This window comes from Corvus hawaiiensis, chromosome 3 (genome assembly GCF_020740725.1).
Source record: "Corvus hawaiiensis isolate bCorHaw1 chromosome 3, bCorHaw1.pri.cur, whole genome shotgun sequence".
NCBI classification, from domain to species: Eukaryota; Metazoa; Chordata; class Aves; order Passeriformes; family Corvidae; genus Corvus; species Corvus hawaiiensis.
In genome coordinates, this window is record NC_063215.1 from 72069839 (window position 1) to 72093740 (window position 23902).

Below are 23902 nucleotides of genomic sequence, written 5' to 3' on the forward strand. Positions count from 1 at the left end.
GCTGTGTTTTGGATTTGTGCTGAACACAGGGTTGATAATACAGAGCTGTTTTTGTTATTGCAGAGCAGGGCTTGCACAGAGCCGAGGCCTTTTCTGCTTTTGGTATGGCCACGCTGGCAAGGGAGTTGGGGGTGCATGGGAGGCTGGGAGGAGACACAGCCAGGCCAGGTGACCCAAACTGGCCAAAGGGATATTCCAGACCATATGACATCATGCTCAGTATATAAAGTGGGAGGAAGAAGGAAGAAGGGGAGGCACATTTGGAGTGATGGTGTTTGTCCTCCCAAGTAACCATTACGTGTGATGGGGCCCTGTTCTCCTGGAAGTGGCTGAACACCTGCCTGCTTATGGGAAGCAGTGAATTAATTCCTTTTTTTGTTTTGCTTGTGTGCGCAAGTTTTGCTTTTCCTTTTAAACCATCTTTATCTTAACCCACAAGTTTTTTCACTTTTACCCTTCTAATTGTCTCCTTGATCCCACTGGTGGAGGAGGGAGTGAGCAGCTGTGTGGGGCTTGGCTGCTGGCTGGGGTTAAACCATGACAATGGGGCTTTTGCCTTTCTTTTCTGGTATCCATCCCTTATTTTCTTCTTCTTACTTATGAAATAAATATTCATGCTATAGATTTGACAAAACTTGCTGAAAAAATAATTGCATGAGATAAAGAAACTAAATATTTTAAATATAGTCACCAGTCGTCTTTGGGTTTTGTTATTCTTGCTGCTGCAACTTTTTCAATGTTAAAAATGTTTGATGATTTATAAATGTCATATTGTTATACACTTGAAACTTGCAACCTATTCCTAGAACAAGATCTGTTTTGAGACAGATCTGCTTTGAAATTGGTAGAAATTGAAATATAAATATTTTTCACTTGAGCTGCTACACCTCTATAGATGAGGTAGTCATGCATTTATCTTGGGCAAGCCTGTATGTTTTATATTCAGGACTGTCTCCTATTAATAAAATTACACATAATTTAGACCTCATTTCTTGCTTATCTGTTATTTTGCTCTTCAATATATGGGGTCAATTTGAGCAATTTGCAGCCTTGAACTAAGTCAAGACCTTTTCTGCTCCTCAACCCACTCCACCAGGGAGCAGGCTGGAGGTGCACAAGGAGTTGTGAGGGGTCACAGCCAGGACAGCTGACTCCAACAGATCCAAGAGATATTCCAGACCCTATGACCTCATGCTCAGCATATTGAGCGGGGGGGATGAAAAAGGATGCAGGGGGCTTTCAGAATGACCACATTTGTCTTTGCAAACCACCATGATGCATGATGAAGCCTTACTTTCCTCAGGATGAACACTTGCCTGCTCATGGGAAGAGGTGAATGAACTCCTTGTTTTACTTTGACTATACATGCATCTTTTGCCTTAGCTCCCAGTGTTATTGCTGCACAGAGAAAAATATTAATAGCCAGAAGTTACCAAATTATTCTATCAAGATATATCTTCAATTTGACTGTTATTGTAGTAGTGTGAATTATTTAGTGATCCTGGGGCAGGAAAGTGCACACGAAGAACTTGTGCTAATAAAACGTCAGCTACACCCCATCCTGAAAAATATTGGAGAAAAGCACAGGACAGTAACAAGCATTCTCAAGAATGCAAGTCCAGGATGATAGCTGAAGTCTATTACTTGTGTTTGGCCTACTACTGGTGCTTGGATTTGCATCTCATCCTTGGTCCCTGCCTGTAAATCAAATGCCACACTATTGTTTGCGTTACAGTGCATCACAATCCCACTCTAACTGGAAAACAGACTCTAAGACTTGCACAGAATTTTTTTAACAGGCTCAAGAACTCTGTTGGAACTATTTTCAAATTATCACATACCTCTTTGAGTATTTCCTGTGTTCCTCCTTATATAATTCAATAGTAACATTCTATGGACGCAAACATGAGGAAGGAAAACATATTTATTTGCTCTTATTTACAGTCAACTTTGCTTTAAGGATTTAATTTTATGGCTCCCTCAGTATTTATATCTACAAATGACTTCAGATGAGCTTATCCTAGCAACTGTCAGCCCTTAAAAATTAAATCACAGATGAGCAGCAGGGTTTGCTTTTTTTACCCCCAAGATCATGAAGAATGATCAGAATATAGATTGTTTCATAAAACGAGGAGAAAAAGCAGCATCAGCAAACAAGCATAGAAAACTGATATGAAATCTACACTGCATTCCTTAAAGACAAGGATATTCAGGAGTTTTAGATGGGGACAGAGAGACTGTAGATTTAATATCCAAACTTGCTGAATGATAACAAATTCATTAAATAGATCTTTCAGGCCTCACAGGCAACTTGCACTGCAACCACTTCTATCCTAGCACATTTTTATTGTTAAAAAGATTTATTTAAAACAGAGCAGCATGAATTACTTCATCAAGATCACTGCTATTATAATGAATCATTAATATCCTAGTGAAAAATTTATTATTATGAATAATACATTCAAAATGATGAGACAGAAAATGAAGCATTACTCTGTGAAGTATCAGAGAAAATCAAAGTGATGTTATGAAAGCTGGCAAGATAACCATCATTTTTTGTTCTAAATCTTTCTAGATGTCTTTCCAGATGCTTTACCTTTATTATATTTTCTTATCAAATATTTATATTTTAACTGAAGGAAAAACAAATATGTTAAGCAATTTTCCTCCCTTTCTATGAATAAAATGTCCAAGTATATCCATTACTTTGCCCACAAAACAAGTTCTACCCTCGGGGGGCCCATTTTTGTCTTCAAAACATTTATTTGAGCATATGCGAGTGTGAAACAAAATCTCTTCTTTGCAATAAACAGCAAAGTTATTTTTTCAAACTACTCTATCTACTGCATATATAGCAGAGTTAGAGGAGGCTTAGATAAAATGTGTTAGATGAGGTAATTTTGATACTTGCACTATGCTCAGATAGGGAATCAGGTCTCAGAGTAATAATCATTTCAATATAAATGCCACAGAATAAAAACTTACCGCAAATAGAATAATTGCTCTCTTTTCCGTGGAGTTAGGATCAGAGCAATCAACTTGTCTTTGAGTTGCAGTGCACAAAAGTTGCACTGTGGCTTACTACAACTGAGGTCAGACAAGCCAAATAACAAGCATATTATTTGGGATGGACTTCTGCAGCTAACTAGTTTTAAAGTGAACCCAAAACAGAAAACACCACATTAGAGTCCAGCCAAAGGACAAGGTTAGAATTAAACTTTGAATGGGGATTAAATATTCGTTGTATTATTGATAGATTTGATTTGTCCATTCTCCTTGACAGGTTTGTGTATATTACATCAAAGCAAGCAATGCTACAACTATCCTTGCCTTGTGGCACGAAATGACAAAAGACTCAGTGGTACCTTAGAATTTGATGTGGACTCCAAAAAGCAAAGCCTGTTGCCAAATCCTTCTGCAGCAAGACACAGTTTCTGTTGCTCCTTGTGAACGGTTGCTGTGCACTGCAGAACCACTTCATCATCCTACCAAAAAAAAAAAAAAAAAAGCAAAAAGAGAACTAGGGTTATGCTTCTGACCCAACAAGACCTGTGGAAGCTTTTAGAAAATCATTGTTAAATGCACGAACTGTTGTCCCTGAACACAAGTGGAATCAAAGCTCAGCATATTTTTTATTGAGTTGTAAATGTGGGCAAATCAATTAAAATAATTTAAAAACTGCATATGTGTTTTTCCTGTTTGCCTGTCCTTGTAATAAAGAGGGCAAGTTTTATTTTAACTACACCCAAAGTACACAGGAATTAGTATTTCTTTCATAGGTCAGTCATACAATGCAAAGGAGTAGAAAAGCTTAAAAATCAATTAATCGATGGGTACCATATACATTTGAATTAACTTGCTTGTGTATATATTGCACATATTCTAGTTAGTGCAACTTGCTTAGAAGGTTGTAAAGAACTAAGTAAGCAAACAAAACAAATTTTCCTATCTTCAGAGTCATTTTGTATACATAGTTCATAACGTAAGTTTTTTGCAGTAAGTTGAAAAGTAATCTTTGTATAATCTTGTGTAAATAAAGGATTTTTCTTCCAAAAAGCTAGTGTCTACTCACTGCTGCTCCTTGTAAAGCTGTGGAGAGAACTACCCACAGTTTCCTAACAGAAGAAGGTGTGGTGACTTGCTGTGACTTTTGTGACTGGTCAAGACGTTGTGATAGAAGGTAATAGAAGTATGATAGCTAAGCAGAGTGCTGAAGCTTATCAGAGAAAGTGCTACCACCATATCTTATACAGAGTTAAATAGACTTTTATGAGCTTTCCAATTAAGTGCTCTGTGCTTATCCTAATGTGCAGGCATATAAAGACATACAGGAAATACTCAGAATTAAAAGGGAAAATGAGTTATTGGGACAGCTGTCCCACAGCTCTGCCCAGAATAGTGGAGAAAGGACGGTCCAGGAGGAACCAACGATATCTTGCACACAGCAAACTGTGTGTTCCTTAGTCTGTAATATGTAATAACTAAAATTTTACAGGACTAATTCCCTGTAGGAATAGTCAAAGATCTTATCAACAAGGCTCAAAAAAGAGAGGCAAACCCTTATTTAAATCCCAGTTCTTCTAAGTAACACAACCATCAGCTGGAGAATCTCTGCAGAAATTTGGTTCAAGTAAAAGAATATTTTGTTGCAATGAGTCTATTTTCTAGCAAAGATTGTTTAAGAAGAGAAAAAATAGCATCTCCCTGTGCATTCTGCCAATTCATTTATGAGTTTCCAATAATAAATTTCAAATGAATGATTATGAAGAGGCCATATTTAACACCGTAAATAAAATTCAATAACTACAACAATAAAACTATAGGACAAAGCATGCAACTGGAAGCAGAACAGGCTGAGACTAAAAAAATGCATGCATTAAAGCAGCAGTATTTACCAAAAAAGAGTTGTTCTTATAGGCAGCTTACTACGTAGGGACATTCAGAAAATCTCAAATTAAATAAACACCTGAATTTAAATTGAACTGAATCATTTGAAGCCACCTGTAAACATCTATCCTGAATTAAGCTAGTCATTAATTTGGTTCCATTTACTTCACTCAAATAATTAAACTAGACTAAATTAAAGTGAATCTCAATCTGAAAAGTACAGGAGCTTATATAGAGTTTAACTGGACACTCGAAAAAATTAATTCCTGCTACCCTTTTTTAATTGTCCTCATCTAGCAAAGGTAAGCGTGGGTAAACCAATTCTCCTTGTATACCCGCAACAGTGCCCATGCTGTAGAAGTGAAAAGTAACTGCTTCCAGTCAGGCATTAAATTCAGGAAACGCAATACATGCATATGTTACCGGTGAAGTTCACAATGTAAAATCGAAGCTAACAAAGAAAAATCCCTGAAGGCCAATATCAAGGACCTAAAAGACCACACATACAGATCTAACAGCTTTTCTGTGTACTCTTTGTAAAAGTAACATCATATATTAAAACCCAGAGCACTTGGGAGGGAGAGAAAGTGGTTGGTTGTGTTTATTTTTTAAAGCACTAAATTACAATTTCCTAATATTAATTACAGTTGATTCAAATAAAAGTTTCTTTTCAGGTTAAAAATAGTGGTGTTAGATTGAAGCTATATAAATACATTCTCCCTCCTTTCTCTTCCTAGCCCTTCCTCCTGAAGTAATCGCACCACCAGAATGGAAATTTCAGTAAGCCTGCCACCATTGTGCTAGAGTTGTCTCCAAAGAGGGTTGCTAGAGAATATTCTAACATTGTACCTCCACAGCCAGAAGCAGACAGCATAGTAAAGCTACTTTCTCCTGAAATGAACCACCAATTTTGTTTTATACTGCCCCATTTTCAACTATTGTATGCTAGGTTTTTAGAGAACATTTGGAAAGTGTTCTAAATAGCCCATCTACAAAAACTATTCTATGCTGACAGCAGCAAAAATGTAAGTTGGTTTGGGGCAACTCCCTGACGTACTTAATATTAGTTAATGATCTAATGTATCACCCTTCTCTGCAAACCAATTAAGCTCAATTACCAAGCACACATGTATAATGCAGATGCTGACTGACGGAGGAATAAGAACAGGAATATAGCTGCTAAATTTCCTGACACACAAACTCACTCAATTATTTTTGCAAACATTTTCCCCTTCTTTCTCTGTGCGGTGTACAGCATACATGAAGTATTTTGTTAACATAATTGGCAAATAAAAAAATACATTTTATTAATAAATGCTTACACGTTCATGAAAATCGATCACCCTCCCATGACGTTTTCCAAAGTTTGTTTCTGGGTTGACAGGACATGTTCATTAAAACAAACCAAATTTCAACTCTGTTATATTTTCTTTGTTTTCTGTGGAGATGGTCACAATAAATGTTCTCTTAATTCAGGCCACAGAGTCACAGTGTTGTGGAACTTTTTGTTCTAGGCAGGTGGTGTTGAAACAATTGGCACAAAAGGTTAAGAAAGATGTGATGCCATTGTCAAATCAAGTGAAAGGTAATTATGGATAATGATGTGTCTCACACGCACAGAGTTCTAAGTTATTTTGCATTTCTGTGCACATCATTAGAGAATTATCTAATATAGGTTTCACCCTAGATTCGGTCTTCCAAAATTTACTGACTGTGTTCAGAAGAGTCCTATAGATATTCAACTTGATAGCGTGGCAGAATTATATTAAGATACATTATTCCATTAATTTCTTTAAAGCAGACTGGTATGTGGGTAAGCATCTCGGCAGTGTTTTTCTAAACTTGTTTTCAAATCAGCAAATGATAAGCAGTTCCAATATCAAGAGGGCTAAAAATGCAAAATTTCCTTACCTGAAGTCACACTACCAAAGGACCTTCACTGAAGGTCGCTTTGCTCTTGTATGAAGAACACTGCAATATGCATCATACTAAATGTCTATTAAAGAAAAATATCTTCCAGGTATTCTTACATCTTGAATTATGAGTTGTTTCAAACTGCTTCATTCCTTCCTATTATCTTCTGATATTAGATCATCATAATTTTTCCTGTCAGATTAGAACTGATCAAAGTAATTTATAGTTCAAAGGGCTGTAATTGTAGCCTTCAAAAGTTAAGCAAATACATCAACTCTCCTCATACATGACTGAAAATTCAGGGGGGTAGAGGCAATAAAAAGTTCCTGACAAGAATATTAGTGCCTTTTAAACATATCTCCAAATGTTGAGTTATTTAATATCACAGTAAAATAAACACACATAAAAATTTGACAGTTCAAGAAACCAAGCTCAGGTGTTTAATGCTAAAATGTAATCACTTGTATAAACTTTTTATCCACATGGAATATAACGTCTTGGACAAACAGTGTTTTAAGACATGTCTGTGCATGTCTGTGCATAGCTGCATTGACAAGATGATGTGCGTAGACAAAGGAAGAAAACCTAGTTTTTTACAACACAGTTGTATAAGACCTATTACAGCCTGTAATAGTGTGTCTCAATCATTTTCAATTAAACAAGTTTAGTATATACTTGATCTCATTAAAATGTGAATAAAAGCCAGTATCTCTATTCTGCAGTAACTAACAACAGTATTTGATTTAAAGTTCATATTCAAAGCAACTACAACAGATAAAGATTATACAAAATTTCTTATAGTCTTGGAAGAAAAGACAGTAGCACAAACCCAAAATCCTTGCAGTAATTTCCACTGCCAGATACATCTGCTACTCTTGTTTTGCTGATTAATCATCACTTTGGTAAACATCTGCCTGTTTCTTCCGTGGAAGTTGGAAAATTTTACTATTTCCATCCCAATTCCCTATCACCATAGCAGCTTTCATTAGTAAGTCCAAAGACACTGCTTCATCTTCTATTTTTCCAGAGTGTGGATACACAGAGAGAGGTATCTAGAGAGCAAGGGAAAGGAGGTGCTAATAACCACACAAATTCTGTGCACACAGTGGTGCTGCAGCCTATTATCAAATGTACAAGGAAATGTCAGTCACCTTAACAACAGCGGAGCACAGTCTCAGGTGTATCATATTTACTGCAACTAAGTGTGAATCTAACTTGGGAAGCTGTCCATTTAGTTTAGATATTTTAATGGATGATCCTTCTTTCCATTCTCCTTCATCTTTCAGTTCACAACCTGAGCTCCTTCGTAACACTAAGGAATTTGGAAGTACAGTAATCTCCATCCAAAAAATGTGGATGTAAGGAGCAAAGATGATACTACCTAGCTACAATAACAGAGCACGCCTACAGGATGACAGAAATGGTGCTCACATTGCTCAGCTGACTGATAACCTGAGTCAAAAAGCTATTCCCCTCCCCAGGTTTGAAGCACCATCTCTATGAAAACAGGATTTGAAAGTTGGGGCTGTTCAGCCTGGAGAAGATAAGGTTGTGTGGAGACCTCACAGCAACCTTCCAGTATCTGAAGGAAGCCAGGAAAGCCAAAGAGGGACTCTGTCAGGAACTGTAGTGATGGGGCAGAGAGTAAAGGGTACAAACTAAAAGAGGAGAAATTTAGGTTAGACTTTAGGGTATCAAATATTTTACCGTCAGGGTGATGAGACATTGGAACAGGCCCCAACCCTGGCAGTGTTTAAAGCCAGGTTGGATAAGGCGTTGAGCATCCTTGTCTGGTGGAAAGTGTCCCTGCCCAGGGTGAAGGGGTTGGAACTCTTTCTGAGGTCCCTTCCAGCCCCCTAGCATTCAATGATGCTATGGAATGAACTTGCGGAAGGCACCGCACAGCTAAAGCTTCCACAGCCAGCCATATACAGTACTTTAAGATGATAAGCAAAAACCATCTGGGAGTAACCCATTAATCCTGATAAATCCTTGTGTTTCAGCCAGTATACCAGTTCACAGTTTTAAAGATACTGTATCTCCCAGCATGAAGATATTCTGCTTTGTGTCATGTCAGATATCTGCTCTGACTCAAACAGCACGAGCTTTTGATAAGCACGCTACTCTATAAATTCTGACTTTTCAAGAAGCATTCTGAAAACATCTACCTGAATTTATCTATGTCACGAAGCCCTACTTATTTTTTAAACATCCAGTTTTGAAAAGCAAGGACAGTTATTGATTAAAAACTGGAACACAGCAAATTTTTAATAAAATCTATTCATTAAGAGCTACGTAATATTTGTCCTGAAAGCTTTATAATCACGGAAACTAAATAAATAACTGAATGATTTAGCAGAGGATCCAGTGACTAAACAAAACCAATGCTCACCTTTAAGAGCACTGTAGCATTTTTTTACAGCTAAAAATTACTCCTAAAATCAAAATATTGCCAGTAATAGCCATAAATTGGCAAACTGCATCCTTAGAACTGCATTCTGGAAGCCCAGATTAATGAAGGAAGAGCATGGGTTTGCTCTCAAGGTATAATATTAAAACAGCAAGTTCTCAAGCTCCTTAATAGCACACACTTTCACTTGCAGCAATTATTTGACTTGTCTATGAAATACACTCAGATCTCCTAAGATTACATGAAATAGATACCATCCAGTCAAGAAGAAAGGTTAATTTCTCATGTCAAGATGTGGGCATCTTATATTCCAACATGAATATTTTGACTATGTGTATTTTTCTAAAAACACCAGTTTCAAGTTACGACTGTACAAAAACACAAAGGTACATACACATATATATGTATGTATATGTAGATATGTTCTTGTCATATTGTTCACACATATATGCTCACATATATTTCCTTGTAATAGACAGCGTTACTGTGTCCTATTAAACCCTGAAAATTGTTACGTCCCGTGTAAAGTCAGTTCTGACTAATCCTTAACCTTCTCAATGTTAATTCTATTAAAGAACTACAACTCTCTGGCAATTCCCACAGGTGGGCACATTGACAGTGCAATAGCTGTTAGTACCTCTTCAACATGGAATTATCTGGGATTTAGAGGGTGGAGTATTTGCTGTGGCATTTTCCTGGAAACCTGATACTTGGTGGTTTGTTTGGTTGGGTTTTTTTAAATATTCATCATGTTTTATTTTCTTTTTATTCTGTACATTGTAGTACTCTATAAACTTTTAACCATTACACATACTTCTACAACTTCTGAATTCATTTATATCTGGTAATGGTTTAGTGAAGAGTCAAAAGATAGGAAAGATTGAATAATTTCTTTTTTTTCTCTCTATTCTCTGAGAATGCAAAATATATTTTCCTACAGTATGTCATTTTCCTGTTTTACAAACTATCCCATTACTGTCTCCAAGTGTTTTATTTTAACCATGCAAAAAAAGCACAATATTGGAGCTTCTACTCTTGCTACAATCCTCTGCAGGAAAAGGTGAAGATAAATAAAGTAGCGATATACCACAAGTAATACATTTATTTAGAAACACTGTATGTACTTCAGCCCAAAGTGCTTAAACTCATCACATCACGACTATAACATTTGTATTTCCCTTCTATTTTGTGACAAAAACAGACAACTTTTTTCAAATGTTTCCCTTGATTTCAAATTTTATACTTTATATTTTACTTCTTTGCAGAGAATACAGCATATAACATGAGTTATTACTAACTAAAATAATTTGCTGTACACTTTGCAATCTGATTATACATAATTACCTGCCTTAAAGATATAATGCTGACTCTGTGTTTCTACTGTGCCCTGACAATATACCAATTCTGAAACTGTGTAGAGAAGAGAGTGTGTCACATTTACAAAATTCAACGTTCAAAGGTTAAACTTGGTAAGTTATGCTTGTACATTCAAACCCCTACTGCTCTTTTATATGACAAATACTGCAGTTAGTGGAATGTTTCCTCAACTTCCATATACTATAAATCAGGATCTCAGCATGGACTTTAAATTAATATCTCAATTTTAATAGGTCCCTCAAATGCCCACAAAGGCAGAGTTGTGCTTCACTGCATCCCATTTAATGTTCAACTGTGCAACTGAACCGTGCGATGGGAATAGGTGCTACACATACTTTAATCTACTTTGTAGATTTACAAATAGAAATTTAGCCAGTACGAACTGCTTTCTGCCTAGGGAAACTGTGGAATACTTCCTGACTTAAAAATTTCACTTCAACTTCCCTTTCCCTTGTTGAGATAAATACTAGATTACAGAGTAGAATAAAAGTTTGTAAGACCTGTGGGTCATCAAGCACAAGACTCATATAACTACAGGATATCATATGCTAATAGCATAATAGAGTCCACAAATCCATTCCCTAAGATGATTCTAGACATCTGACCAGCAAAAAAAAAAACAGAAAGAAAAATCAAAAATCAAATGGGACTTTTTTTGATGATAGGCATCTGAGTAACATACACAATGCACTTTAAGTCTTGACAGAAGCTCTACTACTACTAGTTGCCCTAGAGTCTTTTTCTTTCTGTGCTTTAAGAAGGTAAAAAGCTACAACAGAGAAGTCAAGTAACAAATTAAGATGGTGTTTTTCCTTCTCCAAATCCCTGCTGACAAAAAACAGAAGCCTTGATGCATAAGATTTATGAAATACCACATACATAACATGGAAGAACTATGATCTACAGAGATTAAATAGCTTTTCAACAATTGTAATAGAGACAGCAATAGTACACTCAGAGAGTAGCATTACTTAACTGTTAATTGTATTCTTGACTGATCAGCCAGTGCCTTCGACAAGCTACCAAACTTTATTTTGAAATACCACTCTATTAGGACAATTACTCTAGACCTTCTGACACCTGAATGCGAAGGAAGATCATGACAGAGGTAAGAAAAGGCCAGAAATTTCTGCTTACTCTATCTGAGCTTGAACCAAAACTACACTATCTCCTTGGTAGCAGATCACCATTGCAATAGTGCATCTCAGCCATTTTGACCCTTCATTTTGAACAGGGAAAGACAGAAAGCAAAAAGACTCATGATAACTAGAGAAAAACAGGAAAGATCCAGCAAAACTGCTGGGATGCAGTCTGCTTAGATTTTGGGGAAACTTGGCAACATTGCTATTTTTGTCACTAAAACATGGAATAGAGGACAGGTAATACTGTTCCTTATTGCATTAAGGAAATAAGTATTAGACAGTTGGGGAAAAGTTTTCTGAAAATAAAGCACTTTTACAGACCAGTTTAGAAGCTTCATCATTATAAGACTAAAAAACTGCTCAAGAAAACTTCTTTCAGGATGATTTATGCATAGCTGAACTTGTCTTAGGATAAGAAGAAGAGAGATGACTTTTCTGGTCATGCAATTCTAAATGGTCTGAACACATTTAATTGTACATGTTTTTTTATCCTGTAGGAGGAGCAATTTCCTAATAATGCAACCTCCTTCCAATGGAATTCTTTGGGAAAGAAAACCCCATGCAGAACAGATGGAATTCCAAAGGACCAGATTAGCTAGTAGTTCTCAATACAGTACTATGAAGCCAGTTGCTACTACAATAACCATGTTACCTCCTCCTCCTTCCCCAAAAAGCTCTAACTTAGTCATCAAAATAATTTACAACATTACAGCAATGTCATGGCAATCTGCCGTACTAAAGACATGCAGCAGTAAAAAATAAAAAAAGAAAACCACACCTGAAGAAAATAACCCATCCTGAGTCACACAGATTCATATTCTGCACTTGTCAGAAAAAGTCTTCACTAAAGAACAATGATAAAAAGAGTCTGTCAGAAAGCAATCACTAAATACAAGGGAAAAAACTTGTACACACTTGGATAGCGTGATGCTATATGGCAAAGCAGAGTTTATCTAGGAGCTGTACTTCAACACTGCAGAGTGTCTCCAGCACAGTGCCCATCTCAGTCTATGCATTCCACAGCCACTCAAGGGAAAGTGAGTGTGAAGGCAACGAACAAAAAGAATGCACAGCTCCAGCACACACAGGTAACAAGTGCACCTTCTGTCCTCTGAGAAGTGCTCCATGGAGAAACAAACCTACCACTGGCTTTGGTCTGGCTGGGCACTGCTGTAGTACCATAGGTGACCATAACCTTCAGCTGCACATGCTAGCCACCTCCTCAAGCAAACTGCTTACTAGTGATAGCAACAAGCACATGACACTGAAAGCAGATGTACTATCTATGTATAATCGAAATGCTTCCTCTTCCAGCTCTTTATTCCACAGAATCATCATGAAACAGTGTCAAATATGGTTTCAGCATTCATGTGCATGTGCTAACATGCTCTTGATTGGCTTCTACTAAAAATGTGTCTGCAAATGAACGTATTTCCAAATTAGATGGTTCATTTTATTATTTCTCACCAATTAGCTCCTGTAGTCTTACAATCTTAAAAAAATAGCAAGTTCAGCTGTCAGTGTCTAATAATAAACTTGTCTGTTACCATAGTTAGCAATGGCTAGCTCTGCATCTGACACAGTTGACAGAAGAGTGGTGGAAAACATCTGCAACAAAGTGTAGATACTAAATTAAACACAAACATCTGGTGAGCTGATTTCAGCTTCTTAACAGCCTCAGTATTTCAAATTTATCTCTGATGTAATTCCACCTATTTTAGGAATTTGATAAGAATCACTATTGCTCACTAGTTCCAGGCTATGCCTCTTCTGCACTCAAAGGTGTGATTACAGCATTGGAGATCTCTATACTATATTTGATTTTGCTGGTGTGAATAACAGTAGCAGTAAAGACAGAGGTGAGAGTAGGCTAGAAAAGGTGTCCCCAAGATTCTGCAGGCAAACACAAGATTATATCTATTATCTGAGTCAGGTAGGAAGATAGCAAACCGACTCTAACAAATATCAAGGACTTAATAACCTCACAGCACTCACAGTTAATAAATCCCGAGTCTCACCACTATCTGAAAATGCTGGATCTGAAAATAATCACAGAAGCATTTCAGTTTTACAACACTTTTCTGAGAAATACCTCATTAATCTCAGCTGGAAAACAGAGGCACGTGTTAAAGCAAATCATTTGTTCAAGGTCACAAAATACTGAGATTCAAACTGAACACATTTTTTTTCTGTATGTTCCCATTAATGTGTTCCAGAGCAAGAAGGCTCTAAGCACACACCCCTCTCATGAACAAGGTCCTCTCGCTCTAACTCAGATTGTGAAATCCGCCCCTCTACATTGTCCCTTTCATGCAAGAATACGTGAGAAAAGGTTCATCAGTCCTCAGACTTTGATCTTGTGAGCAGTCTCAGGCAGCTAAGTCTCTAATACGACCATCTGCTTGAGTCTGCGCATTCCATCCCAGCTCACTTTCTCTTCGCTTCATCTTTTATCAGCAGCATTTCTTGAATTATTCCAATTCAGTGCTCTGACAAGCTGATATTTTGCAGCTGCCCAATCAATCATGTGACCTTTCCTCTCCAATTCCCAAAGACTCACCTATCACTGTGTTTATTTTTGGAGCAAGGGGAAAGATTCATTCCCATCTTCATTTGTTTCAGCTATGTAATCCTCTGTCAATATTTCTCGCTGTTTTCATTCTGAAGCTGCTGTAATTTATGAGATTAACCCTTTCACTTCACACATTTCCCATAAGATGCCTTCTTGTGTCCATGAGAAGTCTACCTTTCTGAATTCTTCTTAGACTAATTCCATTTTAAAAAATTCCCTCAGACTACTGTTCACAACTTCTCCTCTGAGTATCTTTGATTTATGACTTATTCTTTCCTGCAGACCACTAATAAAATCATTAAGATGGGATGTGGTACCTTCCCATGAACATGTCCAAAAGAGCCAATATTCAATCTCTACCCAGTTTAAAATGCCACAAAAGGGCCATCACACAGCTGGAGCTGAACCATATTATGAAAGCCCGAGCAATCATTACACTGAAAACCCAGTTCCTAGACATCTTCACTATATAATCAAGTGCAAAAGAGATTTTAATTTTTTTTATTAGAGATATTGGTTGTACCTTCAAAAAAGGGACCAATATCCACTGTCTCCAAAGAGAGCTGCTGTTCAATATTTATCTCTTCTTAACCTGCCCCAACGTACCTATTTCTCAAAACATCAATGTACAAAACAAAGATTGCAGCAGTCTTAAAACACTATGCTATAAACTTTATATCTAAGCAACTATAATGCCTAGATACCAGGAAATAAATGCCTTTTGTAGGGACAGTGCAGCTGACAGGAAGAACACTAAATTGACAGAAGTGGCAGATGAATCTCATTCCCAGATCTCCCACCAAAATTCTCATTTGTCAAGTTACTCCCCTGTGCTTAAGACCTTTATCCCCACCTTATTGGCCATATTTGTTTAGCCTTTAAAAAAAATACTCAAAAGAAAAAGCCTCCATAAGTACAATGCTAGAAAAATATATACAATACAATAAAGCAGCTTGAAGTCTGCTTGGTGGCCTTACCTGCAGGGCCCTGGGAACAGGCAACAGTGAATAGGTCAGGTGCTTGGTTCCAAGGCTGCCTGTGGCCTGCAGCTGAGATATTTTTCCTCTGTTTAGCACAATTATCATCAGGTTTGAACAGTAGTCATATTTTGCAAAATCATAATATTGGAATCCTACTGCTCTCCTCTTCAACAAGTAAAGAAAGTAAAAAGAGACAGCAGTATAAATGGGGACTGATATTTTGAAAAAGCAGTTATTAGGGATTTTGACTACTCCCAGTGATTCAAGTCAGAGCAACATATAGTAGGAGAACACCAGGTACAGACCACCATACTCCCCTGAATAAGGAACACTTTTTATGGATTGAATTTTTAATTTCTTATCCATCTATCCCTGAAAAAATCCATGGCATTTGCCTCTGTATTTCCAGATATCTCTTGAAAAATTCTTCTTCTCAGGTGTACTCTCTGTTATTCCCTGATTTTCTAACCTCACCACTTTAAAACATCTTCTGTTTTAAAAGCCTCTCCAACATCTCTACCTCAGTTCTCATGATGCACACATTTGGCCACACTAAGCAGTAGGAAGAAAGGAGGAGACTTTTGGTAGCCCTTTCTACATACCCAGGGATGTCACTACAAGAAAGACAAAATGCCAAACAGAGGTGGCCTGATCTTGACCACATTTAGGAATAAATCACTATACCTAGCACATTGTAGTTTATATGCATATTGCATGACAAATATAAAATAATTTCTGTTTTGGGGGGAGGATGTCCTACCCATAATATCAGCTGCCAGTCAAGGCAGCAGCACTGGGATAGCCAAGGATGTGAAGCCTGCTAGGCAAGGTTGAGAGGGTCATTTTTTTATTGTCAGGCATTTTCAGCCCTAGTAATGGTACTCAGCTTTACAGGGAAACTGTTATGAGGAAAACATTTCTCAAGCCAGGAACCACAGATCATACTGACAATTCTTGTTATCTTTACCCCAATTTAGAATCACGGTAGTTAAGCTGTATTTATTCTACAACTTGATTAAAGTTGTATGACAAGCAACATCATTGGAGCCCTGTTTTTAGTGAACTCTGCTTTAAGAAAGATATTCTAGACAATAGTAATTGGGCATTTTATTTCACTCACCAGCCCTACTTTTACCTCCCTTTTATGATAAAACTTGAAAAAACACTTTTTTTTTTTTAATTATGCTTCAAACCACTGTAATATAATCCATAAAATTGCCCTGATATGTCCTAGGAAAAATATAATAAAGTAAAAAAAAAACCTCATTTTATTTGAGACATCATGACATACCATGATAACAGAGCTTACCTGGCAAGATGTGTCCCCAGAAGCAGTCCCTAAACTATGTCCCATTTGCTCTGTATACCGTAAAAAAAACCCACGTTTATAAGAGTTGTAAAGTGACAGAAGTCCTTCCTAATAGTAGTAGGAAGGATGCTACATGGTAGCAACAAGATGCAGTAGACAAGGTGCTAAAATAATCCCAAAATATTTTGACAGGAGCCAGGTGCTCTAGGTGGCCCCTGGGCTTGCTATTTCTGACATTAAAAGTCTACTTCTTGGCAACTCCTGAAATGCTGTGAATTAGGGGATGGGGTGTGGGGGGCAGATCTGTGGCATCCTGAAATGACAAATCTCCAGCATCAATAGCTTGAAAATGAAAACACCTGAACAGTTCTTATTCCGACTGCAGCATTTCTGCCTCAAACAGAACACATTTTCTATTTTACACCAAAGCTGGCAGGCAGGGTCTGCCAAAGCTCAGATTTCTCTGGCAAAATTTAGGTCCAGATCATCCAGCAGCCACATAGCCACAGGTTTTAGTGAGCACAGGATATTGTTCTGTACTTTACCAAGTGCTGTAACTTGCTAGTATTCAATCAGTACTTGGGAATATCATAGAATGCCTCCTCCAGATAAGAATACACTCTATATTTTGTAACAGTTGCATTGCCATTCCATTTCCATTTGTTGTTACAGACTGAAAAATAATTTTACTATAAAAAGACTGAAAGATTCAGTGCCATAGTAGCATAGGATTGACAATTTCTGTGTAAGAAATCAAAGCACCCTGAAGTAGAAGACTTGGTTATTAAAGACTCTGTGCAGGTATTAACAGAATAGTAAGCAGATCCCCATGCATTCTGTGCTAATCCTGCCTTTTGAAACAGTAAAAAATTATGGGTTCCTGAAAGAATTTCCCTTTATCCCAGTTTTCAGGGCACTCAGTTTTTTAATCATTTATCTCAAGTCCTCCACAGTCTTCCTGTGTAGGTGAACAGCTCATGGAAAAGCTGCAAGATTCAACCAGCCCACTGTATACTGCTAACTTAGAAACATTAAGGAATCTTCAGACACACAGGGAAATGGCTTTCTTTCACCAGGTTCTTGAGTCAGCAGGTGACTCTTCACAGATTTTAATCAGGTGCAGTGACAGAAGGCTGCAGTGAACTGTGAGTCCCAAAAATATGTAATTAAGCAGGTGCAAAAATACCTTTCAGGCTTGTGTACATGTCACAATGTAACATTCAGAGACAACTCGATTTTTATTTCCTGTTTATTCTCCTGAACAAACTCACCAGCTATTGTACATCAGCCAGTGAAATGGAAAATTATCACCAAGAATATTGAAACAGCAGGAGTAAGTTTCAGCTACTTCAACTCTAATTTTCAAATGCTTCAACACACAAGATTATGCACAAGGACAAACTTAAATACTATAAATCACAAATTCATATTTGTATATTAATATTTTGTTCTTTCATATTTATTTATTTATTTATTTTACATGATGTGGGATATAAGATATGCTTCACTCTGCTCCCAGCTAAGAGAAATGGCAAAAAAACCAAACATCGACAAATTCTTGCCATGTCTGTTTATACTGTGGAAATAATGTTTCTGTATTATATTTTTTAAAAACCCCTGTATTTTCCCAAATAAACAAATGTTAAAAGTAGGTTAATCACAGCTGAAAGAAAAAAATTCTCACATACTGATTTCATGATCATATGCTGAACTCCATTTTCCCCATTCTTATTTAAATTAAGAAATTCTGTTATTGCTTCCACTGTACTTTGAGAGTATTGGGACAGTAAAAAGTATCATGTTATCACAGGAGCTGCATCTGATATACTAGAAAGCCTCCCAGAAATATGTCAGAACTGCTACTAAAGACGATAGAAAAATAAACTTTTTTTTTTCCAGTATGAGGCTCTATGTATAGCCTGTTTTTCACAGGCTGCTCTATATCAAGTGCCACCCTTGCTAAAAATTGCACTATTAGTTGTAAATCAGAGAAGTCTGAGAAAGAGAAAAGAACATTTCAAGGGAATGGATTCAGTATAATGGTTTCATCTGAGCCAAAGAAAAATCAAGACTGGATCTTTTAATATTGGGCATTTTTTTGCTTTTTTTCCTCATATGTTACATGACTAAAGAGCTGTGTAGTAGTATTTTTAAAATTTAATTCTTAATGTAAGATATGTCTAAATCACAGAACACAATGTAATAACTTGTCTACTTATCACAAAGAATATCACTTTTCATTACCATTTTTATTCCTTTATGCATTTTAACTGCTGGTAACATTTACTGTTAAAACAAAGGCAGTAACGCACAATCTCATGGAAGTTTTCACATTGCCTCAAACAGTACATGCATATGAGTTCATTTTGGGACACAATTATATTTCAATGCTTTTCCTCTAAATTCACTAATTTTAGTGTTTATTTAAACAACTTTTAAGTGTGGCAGCAAAGCTAGGCTGCCAATCATCCATGTACCCAAGAGACTAAGAACCATGAGCCCTTATGTGTTTCTTTTGGATCTACTGAGTCCATCTGGCTCACCAAGCCCCTGCAAACCCTTAAGACTAGGATGTACCACCCTTAAAGCACCTAAAATTCACTCAGCAAAGTCTGTTTAGCTACATCTGTCACTTACAGCTACTTGGCTTCAGCTTCCTTTACAGAGGGTGGCAGGAGATTAGTTTTCCAGAAAGTGAGACACCTTGTGAAACTGGGACTTAAGAGAGCCCTGATAAACTGCCCTCTGCAGGTGTCTACTCCTCTCCTTGGACTCTTCAATGATCAGCTTAGGCTGGAGTGACCAACACTGAGGTGTCCCAGTTTAAGTGAGGTGAATCCCAGCCTTAGCATGCTTATAGCAGCCTGTCCAATAACAAGCAACAGAGAAACAGAATCACAGAATCACTGGGTTGGAAGAGACCTTCAAGATCACCTAGCCCTAATACCACCTCAGCTAAACCGCAGCACAGAGTGTCACATTCAATCTTTTTTTAAACACATCCAGGGATGGTGACTCTACCCCCTCCCCAGGCAGACGATTGCAGAACGTTATCACTCTTTCAGTAAAAAAACTCTTCCTAACATCCAACCTAAATTTCCCTTGGTTCAACTTGAGACTGTGTCCTCTTGTTCTGTCAGCTGTTGCCTGGGAGAAGAGACCAACTCCCACCTGACTACAACCGCCTTTCAGGTAGTTGTAGAGAGTGGTAAGGTCACTTCTGAGTCTTTTCTGTCCTTTTTTTTTGAGTCTTTTCTCCAGGCTAAACAACCCCAGCTACCTCAGTCGTTCCTCATAGGGTTTGTGTTCCAAGCCCTTCACCAGTCTTGTCACCCTCTTTTGGACACATTCAAGTGTCTCCACGTCCTTCCTGAACTGAGGGGCCCAGAACTGGACACAGTACTCAAGGTGTGGCCTCACCAGGGCCAAGTACAGGGGAAGAATGACTTCCCTGGTCCTCCTGGCTACATTGTTTCTGGCACAGGCCAACTTTCACGTTCTTCAGAACTCTCGTGCTTTCAGTGAAGTGGCAATATGAAAACTAACTCACAAGAGCTGAAGGCATCAAATGTCAAGAAATTTAGACAAGCTTTTCACAGCTATTGAAATTACAGCTGTATCTTAAATACCAACAAATAGCACAGCGTGAACTGGGGCTTCACATTCTTTCACTGCCCAGTGCCTTAACATAATCACATAAAGACCAAGCAAAGAACACTCCAGCATATTAATTTCAACCTGAATCATGTGCAAATCTGGATATTCAAAAGAAACTTTCATTCATTTATTCCATCTCTACTCACAAACCCTGAGACCCCGGTCACAAGGTCAGTTTCCCCCCAGTTTTGGTATTATAAGCTTGTGCAATGCAGCCTTCAGCCCCCAAACAGCAAAGGGGTGGCCATGTCATGTGCCACATGATGGCAACATGAATAAATCCTGAGGCAACACAGGACTTACAGATCTCATCTAGCACGAACTGTGAGCCAGCCAACTCTCCAGTGCTCTGTCAGCTGCTCCAAAACATTTAGATGAAGCAGGAAAAGCTAATGAAAATTCTGTGAAGAAAGCATAAATCTTTTGAGGCTTTGGCAGTCCAGCTTCCACACGTCTGGCTGCCCCAGGAAGAGGAGCGGAACTGCTGGAGTTAGGCTTTAGGCATCTATGTCCAAGCTAGTGCCATTAGGAAAGAAACCTGAACTGAATAGCTGGCAGAAATCCTGCTATACTTCTCATGTTGGGTCAGAATTACCAGTTGTCTCCATGTCCAATTTTTATGGGCAGGCATAAGATAATAGAACTAAAGTACAGGTCAGCAATCACAAGTTCTTACAGTAACAACCACAGTAGAAAATTATATTTAATAAAAGAAGCTGGCAAGCCTGAGGCATGACAGAGCATGCTGTTAGGATTACAGCATACAGACCATGGAACAAGATTTATGTATGCATACATACACACACACATTCACACTTACACATGTATAATTAGAAAATCAGTATTACTGGTAGTTAAAACTTAAAATTCAAGGTTTCTAGTTTGACTTGTCTTCCAGCTCCCAATAATTCATCTTAAGTAGTGATAAGACATAAAAATTTTGTCCTTTCTCCACATGCTGTCATAAATTTTAAGAATATTAATGGCTAGGCAGTGATTTTCTTGACCCTTGTTGAACAGGCCATTGATTGCAGTACTGCAAATGTAAAACAAAATGAAAAAAAAAAATCTCCTTGAAAAGAAAGATATATAGATAAGGGTAGGTAACTTGAACCACAAACTTTGCTTACACAAATTTAGCTTATTCTCTACTTCAATACTGACCTCATTTTAAGTTAATCCTGAAGCCCATATTTACTATTAAACTGGAAAGATGGTGAAAATTAAAGTGAAGCCACATAGAATGAAATTTTACAGGTCTCTTTGTGCCTTATGACCTGAAAACACTACAGCATGCAGGAGTCACATCAATTTAAAGCAATAGGTCACTAGTACAGCATGGACAACCCTACTGAACAGCCCAGTGGCCTTAGTGCTCCAGAAAGAAAATGCCGCTATGGTTGCCCAAGGAACTGCAAGTTAATTGACAAGATACTTCTCTGCTATGGATAACACAAATTCATGAAACATGAAACAAAAAGCTGACATCACCATTACATTGTTTATTGAAGCGGATGACTCAAACCTTCAGGTTTTGCATTTGAATTGTTCTAAAAGGGGTATTTTTTTTCTGAAACACTAAAAGAAGCATTGGTATCAAAGACTTGGTCTTTACTTAAAGACAAACTTGTAAAGATGTTTTTAAGATGACTTTTTAAGACCTGAAAGCCTGAAATCTGTCACACACATTTAACTAGGAAATTAAAGCTTATATAGATGTAGTGATAAGAATATTGAGGCGAAATCGCAAACTGCAAAAATAAAAAAGTGCACAGATGCTCCAACTCATTTTTGGCTTTCTCAAAAAACACTTACATTAACAATATATCATTGTAAGACTGATTATATTTATTCAATGACATGCTGAGAAGCTTTCTGGAAGGTGCTACTTTTGGCAGAAACACATTGCACTACACCATATTCCTAATGGTAGGCAGAGCCTGACAAAACCAGACTTAAATCATTACTAAAATACGCAATACCAAACTGAAAGTAATCAAGGTGTGCCTTTATAAGACATACTCTATTTAAGACATATTCTATTTAAAAAAAAAAAAAAAGAGAGAGACAGATAGATAGTAGATACAGTAATATGTTTATTTTAGGTTTATTTTAGCAGCTTGAAAAATATCTTCTGGTGATTGCCTCTGTTCCATTTACCCAGACAGGTCTACACATCTGTTCAGTTCCACTTAGCAGCTTAAGAGGAGGGGGGGGAAAAGAGAGGAGAGAAAAAAGAAAAAGGAAAAAGGAAGAAGGAAAAAGGAAAAAAAAGGAAAAAGGAAAAAGGCACAAAGTCAACCATAAAAGTTAAATCTGAAGAGTTCCTGAGGACTCCTAGCCTGTGCCCAGCCACACTATATTAGTTTGCTTTTCAGTGTTCTATTATATTTGGCAAAACAAAGTCTAAGAACATTTGAAGGAAATAACAACTTACATTGGAGGTATCAAACCTGCACCAGAAAAGGACTGATTGTTCAGGTAGAATTGTTTGTTATTTATGGCTAAAATATGTTTCTGTTGAAATAAACTAAAACCATCCAGACACCACATAGATTTTTAAATTAATACAAAGGAGATGGAGTTTTGATTTGACTTGGTTGGGTTTTGATGTGTTCCAGTTAAGCTGGTGTTGATGGGAAGGATTGTCCTTCAACATTCAATTCCCTTAATTTTTGCAATTAGGTGTACCATCTAATTTTGTTATCAGAATGTAGCTTCTAATAACATTTACACAAATACAGAATGCTTTCAAAAATCCTGAAATGTATACCTGTGTGGTTTCACCATAAGCAAAATACTTTATTAAAAAAACAAAACAAAACATTTTTAGGCATCATAGTGCTCTTCTCCAAAACGTATGATTCAATTCTCTTGGTCTTATCTTCAAACACCAAAACTAATTTTTTTCAGCTCCCTCTCTCATGTTCCTTCCCCTTTTATTCTCTAGTCATGAAACAACAGTCTATAGAGCTTTTAAGACAGAGAAAAATACCAGACCAGCAATATTTCCCAGAAACAGAGTTAAGTAACTGCATTGAATTAAAGATTTAATTGTAGCATGCTGATCAAAAAGAAAACAGATCTTACAAACCTACTCAGAAGTACAAAGGCAATAAGAATAAATGTTCATATAAAGCAAATACTAAGAAATAACACAACAAACTAGTGCTGAACACCCTTGCCTAAAACACACTGATACTGTACAGGACTTGCGACAAGGCTTAACACAAGCCTTCGTTTTGTTCTCTGTTTAATTGAATGATACTCTTTTCTAACTGTCAAGAAACTGTCCGTAACTACCAATTCAATTACCATTTCCAAACAGGTAACACCTGGATTGATCTCACTGCATCAGATGTGCTCCTTTCTCCAAAACAAGGTATATGCTCGTGCATGTAACCCATGCAAGAAAATGCCAAAACCTTGATTTCTCCAGCACAGTCACAGCAGGCAGAGCCACGACTCTCTTTGTGTCAGGCTCTTGAGTCTCACTTGCTTCTCAGACATCCCAACTGATACTCTGTCCTGGCTTTTCTCAGGAACTTCTCTCTGCCACTGCATTTTTTCTGCACCAGTTTCTCCAAGCTTGTGCTCCTCTGCATCTGAATTACCAAACCGCTCACCTCTCTTGCCTCAACAAATACATTCTCC

At 37.4% G+C, this 23902-nt stretch overlaps 1 protein-coding gene across 2 annotated transcripts in view; it reads right to left on the minus strand.

Moving 5' to 3' along the window:
• The window catches only part of RYR2 (ryanodine receptor 2), a 393600-nt gene that overhangs the window by 289933 nt on the left and 79765 nt on the right, over positions 1-23902 (minus strand). For both annotated transcript variants that reach the window (XM_048299766.1, XM_048299765.1), the window contains one exon: positions 3366-3485. In XM_048299766.1, coding sequence (XP_048155723.1) covers positions 3366-3485 — 120 coding nt within the window. The remainder of the gene's footprint in view (positions 1-3365; positions 3486-23902) is intronic.